The following is a 7,314-nucleotide window of genomic DNA, read 5'->3' on the forward strand; positions in this document are numbered from 1 at the left end:
GTGCTGAGCTCGTTATGTTTATGAATCTTGTTATCATTTCCGTTGTTTCTGTTGTTTTAGTATATGCTGAATATTTGTGTAAAGTATTACTTTTGTTTTATGTGAAATACTATTGTTTTCCTTTGTAGGCATGATTAAAGTGATGAGAAATTTCCAAGTTTGGAAAGACCAGAGTATCAATAATGCATTTATTTCTCTGAAGCAGTTCCTTCTGTACCTCCAAATGCTAGGATGTGTTTTCTTTTACTCCTGTTTGAATAATTTTTATTCAGTGTGTTATTAGTAATCACCACACTACACACACACCCTGTCACTTTCTTCATATTTATTTTCTAGATAACAGTGCCTTCGTTTATATATGCATTGTGTATTATTCTGCCCTAAGTATATTATCTTATTCTTCTTTACATTAATTCTCATTTTAGACCTGTCCTTCCAAATCCTCAAGTTGTCTGTATCCATCTATGTCATTGATTAATCTTCTTTACTTTTAATCCTTCTGTATTCACTGTGCTATGTTGTTTCCCAGGCAATACCTTTACCATCTGTTTTTCATCTTTTACTAAAATCCAGATAAAAAATCATCATATCTATTTATGCTGTTATTTAACTTAAAAAGTAGTTATTCGTAAGTTAGCAAAATACTGTTCTTAAATAGAAATTTCACAAAAATTTCTATCAAACATCAGTAAATCTTTAAAAATATATTAGTCTGAGTTTTGGAAATACTATGTAAGTCTCTGCTTTCTCCATGGAAAACGGACTCTATTTATTTGAGATTTTAAGTAAAAAGTATAATGAATAATTATTTTCCTCATAGCTGGGAGGATGACATAATTTAACACACATGTACTTTTTTTTCTTGAATGTGCATTGTATTTTATGCAAATTAATCTACTCTGTTTCAAGGTGGTTTCCAAGATGAGACACGGTTCATTTGTAGTTTTTGAAACATAACACAGAGCCATGTGTTTATTTCTTTTTAAAATTACATATTTTTTCTTTATTTTCAGGAAAAAGAAGAAGTAGAGGGAGTATCAGTGGGTGCTGTACTTTCTGACTATCAGCGTGGTCGTGTAGAAAATGTGTAAGAGAATAATATGTCCTGCATTTTTAAAGTAAATGTATTTTAAGAATGTGAATAAATGAAAAATGAATAATTTTATCCAAATAATAAATAGTTGTATTATACATGCCCCATGGAATCAAATATTTATATCTACCTAAGTGATAAAAGCATCATATTATGCTTTTTTCCTGCCACTAGATTATACATGAGAGTTTCTTAACTTACTTACTATTGGGAAAAACAAATGATATAATAAAATATTGATATAAACATTTAAAAAGTAAAAAAAAAAATACTATCTTAAATATTTTCTTAATTTATTCAGTATACCTAAATAATCTCTTTTAATTCATTATCATTTGTAGTGAAAATAGGGAACTAATAGAAGGAAAACAGTGATATTTTAAAGGGAAAAATGGAGCTTATTGAAGATATCTGTCTTTGGTTCATAGAACTCAGATGTTGGACAATGATATTAGTTGGTTTGAAATACTTATATCGATAGCCATTCAGCTTTCAAGAATTTTAAAATTATTGTTCCACTCTCTTACCACCATAGGATGTAGCACTAGTAAGAAATTTAGCTGTATCTACAAATACCAAATACTAAATTCCATTCATCTATTCTAAAATCATAAGGGCAAATAATAATAGTGATTATTTAATATTGGTTTAGAAAAACACCATCTGAGTTCATTCAGTTTTCAGTTTTAATTTATCATTTGGACAAATAAAATATATAGAGATTTTCCATTTAAGTATATTAGCAAAAAAAAAGAACTGTGGACCTCCAGTATTAACCTTGAGCACAAGCTGCCCTGGTAATAAGTGATTATTTTTCATTCAAAAGATATGAAGGGGAGGTGAGTATTGTATATATGTAAGTTTTCTATTATTGACAATGAAGTGTTAATACTGACTCATTAGAAAGTTTTGTATTAATGAACTTGAAAATATGTTTCTTTTTTTGTATTTCTGTCAAATTCTACAATGTATTTGAGACAGTTACCAAAAACAAAATAAAACAAAAAGAATATTAAAAGAAAATGTAGGGAAATTAGAGTAATGCATAGTTAAGTGAAAGGAAACATAATAGTCTCACAGTCTGAGGGGTTATCAGAATCTCTAGAGAATGGAAGATGGAGGTGGAAGTGAGACAGAAAATCAAGCATGTGTATTTTATAAAAGCTTACATTGTGCCTTTCCTTGCATTGTGCCTACCTCCATTTCATCACAACTGATCTCCAAATGGGATGGCCTGCATATTCCTTAAGCTATACATTAGACATATTATTCTCAGCAACTTTGAATGGCAATGAATTTTAGGTTGTATTCTCTGAAAATTATTTAGTTTAAAAATCCATATTTATGGATAAATTCATATCCATGGTGGCATCTATTTATGAAAGTTAAAAAGCCCAATGAAGAAGCACTCCTAACTAGGAGGCTGTCTCATAGTTTGTAGTGATAGAAAAGAAACCAGAGATTGTATAATAGAATTCTGCAAGACAGTTTCTTCAGTGGAGATATCTTTTTCAATAATGTGATTGGTTGCAATAAACATGGACCTCACCAGATGGAATACACAGAAATCAAATTGACTACATCTGTGGAAAGAGACAAAACAAGGCCAGAGACCAGCTGCAGAATAGACCATCAATTGCTCATATGCAAGTTCAAGTTGAAGCTGCAGAAAATTAAAACAAGTCCATAAGAGCCAAACTACAATCTTTATTATATCCCACCTGAATTTAGAGACCATTTCTAGAATAGATTTAATGCATTGAACGCTAAGGACCGAAGACCACATGAACTATGGGATGGCATCAGGGACATCATACAAAAAGAAAGCAAAGATCATTAAAAAGAAAGCGTAACATACATGACAAAAAGACTGAAATTTGTTCTTAAACATAAAGTATCTAAAGAAAATGGAAGGAATGATGAAGTAAAATAGCTAAGCAGAACATTTCAAAGAGCAGCTCAAGAAGACAAAGTATTAAAATGAAATGTACAGACACCTGGAGTTAGCCCACCAAAAGGGAAGAACAAACTCAGCATTTCTCAAGGTAACAAAAATCATGGAAAAAAATCTAAGCCTTGAGTTGCAATACTGAAGGATTCTTTGGGCAAAGTATTGAAGAATGGAGGAAGCATCAAAAGAAGATGGAAGGAACACAAAAAGTCACTGTACCAAGAATTGTTCATTCAGCCATTTCAAGAGGTAGTGTATCATTAAGAACCAATGGTATTGAAGGAACAATCCAAGCTGCACTGAAATCATTGGCAAAAAACAAGTCTTTAGGATGATGGAATACCAGTTGAAATGTTTCAAAAAATGGACACAATGATTGTAGCAGTCATTTATGCCAAGAATTGGAAGACAGCTACCTAGCTAACTGACTAGAAGAGAGCCATATTTGTTGCCATTAAAAAGAAAGGTGACCCCTCTAGTAGTGTAGTGCCTAAGGCATTTGACTGCTAACCAGAAGGCTGGCAGTTCAAACCCACAAGCCACTCCTTGGCAGGAAGGTTGGGCAATCTACTTCCATAGTGATACCACCTTGGAAACCCAAGGAGGGGTCGCTATGAGTCGGATCTAACTCAATGGCACATAACAACAACAAACAACATCATTAACATGACATGCAAGTAAAATTTTGCCAAAAATAATAAAAACAGTTGCAGCACTTCATTGACAGAATACTGCCAGAAATTCAAGCCAGATTTAGAAGTGGATATGAAGCGAAGGATATCACTGCCAATGTCAGATGATCTTGGCTGAAAACAGTGAATACAAGAAATGTGTTTACCTGTATTTTATTGACTATTCAAAGGCATCCATGTGAATCATAACAAATTATAGATAACATTTTGAAGAATAGGAATTTCAGAACTCTAAACTGGGCACATGTAGAACCTGTACATAGACAAAAAAGCCATCATTTGTACAGAATAAGGGCATACTGCATGGTTTAAGTCAGAAAAAGAGTGTACCAAGGTTGTATCATTTTACCATAATCAATCTGTGGGCTGTACAAATAACCCAAGAAGCTAAACTATATAAATGACAGCACTCAGCATCAGTATTGGAGGGGGACTCATTAACAATCTCTGATATCCAAATGATACAGCCTTGCTTGCTGAAAATGAAAAAGATTTGAATCACTTACTGATGAAGATCAAAGACTATAGCCTTCAGGAGTCAATATTTTGTCCATCAAAACCTTTACTTTTGCAACTCAAGGCTTAAATTTTTTCCTTGTTTTTTGTCACCTTGAGAAATACTGAGTTTGTTCTTCCCTTTTGGTGTACTAACTCAAGGCCTTTGTATATTTCGTACACCTTAACAAAACTAAAACAAAAATCCTCACAACTGAACCAAAAAACAACATTATAATAAACAGAAAAGATTGAAGTTGTCAAGGATTTCATTTTACTTGGATTCACAATCAATGTCATAGCAACAGCAATCAGAAAATCAAATAACATATTGCCTTGGGCAAATCTACTGCAAAATATCTCCTTAAAGTGTTAAAAAGCAAAGATGTCACTTTAAGGACCAAAGTGTTGCTGACCCAAACCATAGTATTTTCATTTGCCTCATACACATGTGAAAGCTGGACAGTGAATAAGGAAGACTGAAAAAGAGCAGATGCATTTAAATTATGGTGTTGGTGAAGAATATTGAATATATCATGGAATGTCAGACAAAGAAACAAATCTGCCTTGGAAGAAGTACACCCAGAATGCTCCTTAGAGAATTGGTCTCACATACTTTGGGTTTGCTCTCAAGAAGGACCAGTCCCTGTAGAAGGACATCATGGTTGGCAAAGTAGAGGATTAGCACAAAGAGAAAGACCCTTAATGAGATGGATTGACACAGTGGCTGGGACAGTTGTCTCAAACACAGCAGTGATTGTAGTGAGTATGGTGTAGGACCAGGCAGTGTTTTGTTCTGTTGTACATAGCATCTCTATGAGTTGTAACTGACTGGAGGACACCTAACAAAACAATGAGTCAGGGACCAAACATGTAGTACATTTAGTGGGTATTGATATTCCATTTAATAGGTTATTGATATTCTGTGAGAGAGAGAGAGATATCAGTGTGGGCTTAATGGTCAGCGAGGCAACCTACCAGGGATGATGGATTTCAGAGCTATTGTCTTGGTTTGAAATCTCTTCTCAGCCATTTACTGTTTGATTAGGGCAAGTCACTTAAATTTACCATTTATTTACTTTAAATAAAATAAAATATTTATAAAAATAAAGCATTTTGCTACATTTTTTAATTGATTTATCAGTTCTAGTCATCCTTTGAGAAAGTGACATTTGCGCAAAGGCATAAAACAAGTGAGAAAGGAAGGAAGTATGCCTAGTATATTATGCAAGAGAGAGCAGACCTGAGGTGCAGTTTGGAGTTGGAGGAGAGAGGCAAGAGATATCTAGAAGATAACCAGTGTGAGATTCATTTATATCAATTTCCAGGACTTTTATTTGCCATGATGGGGAACTACTAGACGGTTTTGAGCAAAGGGATCCCATGATCTCGTTTATGTTTTAAAAAAGGTAAGATTATACACAATATTCATTCTTTTCCAGTGCACGTGGAACATTCTCCATGATAGACCAAATGTTAGGCCATAAAGCAAGCCTTAATAAATTTAAAAACATTGAAATACAAAGGATCCTCTCAGATTATAATGCTATCAAATTATAAATCAACAATAAGAAAATCAATGGAAAAAGAGCAAACACATGGAAACTGAACAGCACCTTCCTTAATAACAACTGGGTAATAGAAGAAATAAAAAATTAAAATAAAAAATTCCTTGAATCAAATGAGAATGAAATCACAACATACCAAAATCTTTGGGACACAGCAAAAGCAGTGATCAGAGGCCAATTTATACCAATAAATGCACACATCAAAAAAGAAGAAAGAGCTAAAATCAATACTTTAAACCAACATCTCCAACAATTAGAAAAAGAACAGCAAGAAAAGCCTACGGTAACAAGAAGAAAGGAAATAATAAAGATTCGAGCAGAAATCAATGAAACAGAAAATAGAAAGACAATAGAAAAAAATCAATGAGACTAGAAGTTGGTTTTTAGAAAAGATTAATAAAATTTAAAAACCACTGGCAACTTTAACAAAGGAAAAGAGAGAGAGAATACAAATAACACAAACAAGAAACAAATTGAGCAACATCACAACAGAACCAAATAAAATAAAAAAAGATAATATCAGGATACTATGAAGAACTGTACTCCATTGAATTTGAAAATCTAGAAGAAATGGACCGATTTCTAGAAACACATAATTTACCTAAACTAACACAGACTGTGATGGAAAAGAAGAGATTTCATAGGTCTTAAAAAAATTACCAACAAAAAATTTGGTGGTCCAGAGGGCTTCACCGGAGAATTCTACTAAACATTCAGAGAAGAACTGACACCATTCCTACTCAAACTACTCCAGAACATAGAACAGGATGGAATCCTCCCTAACTCATTTTATGAAGCAAGCATAACCTTGATACCAAAACCAGGCAAAGACATCACTCAAAAGGAAAACTACAGAGCAATATACCTCATGAATGTAGATGAAAAAATCTTTGACAAAATACTAGCCAATTGACTCCAACAACATACCAAAAAAATAATTGATTATGACCAAATGGGGTTCATACCAGGTATGCAAGGATGGTTCAACCTTACAAAAAAAAATCCACGTCATCTATCACATAAATAAAACAAAGGAGAAGAACCACATATCATATCAATTGATGCAGAAAATGCATTTGATAAAATCCAACACCCATTCCTGATCAAAACTGTCAGCAAAATAGGAATAGAAGGGACATTTCTCAACATCATAAAGGGCATCTATGCAAAACCAACAGCCAACATTATTCTCAGTGGAGAGAGACTGAAACCATTTCCCTTAAAAACAGGAACCAGACTATGATGCCCTCTATCACCACTTCTATTTAACATTGTATTGGAAGTCCTAGCCAGGGCAATAAGGCAAGAAAGAGAAATCAAAGGCATCCAGATTGGTAAGGAAGAAGTCAAACTATCCTTCTTTGCTGATGATATGATCCTATGCATAGAAAACCCAAGAGACTCAGAAAAAAAAAAAAAAAAGGCTACTGGAACTAATTGAAAGATTTAGCATAGTGGCGGAATACAAGATCAACATCCAAAACTCAGTTGAATTCATCTACACCAGCAAAGAGA

At 33.4% G+C, this 7,314-nt stretch overlaps 1 protein-coding gene across 1 annotated transcript in view; it reads left to right on the top strand.

Annotated features, from left to right (window-relative positions):
* DPH6 (diphthamine biosynthesis 6) overlaps nucleotides 1–7,314 on the top strand; it is a 239,484-nt gene that overhangs the window by 142,637 nt on the left and 89,533 nt on the right. Inside the window, exon 4 of the mRNA XM_007940474.2 lies at nucleotides 1,014–1,087. Coding sequence (XP_007938665.1) covers nucleotides 1,014–1,087 — 74 coding nt within the window. The remainder of the gene's footprint in view (nucleotides 1–1,013; nucleotides 1,088–7,314) is intronic.

This window comes from Orycteropus afer, unplaced genomic scaffold (assembly GCF_000298275.1).
Source record: "Orycteropus afer afer isolate SDZICR_OR568_19922 unplaced genomic scaffold, OryAfe1.0 scaffold00068, whole genome shotgun sequence".
NCBI classification, from domain to species: Eukaryota; Metazoa; Chordata; class Mammalia; order Tubulidentata; family Orycteropodidae; genus Orycteropus; species Orycteropus afer.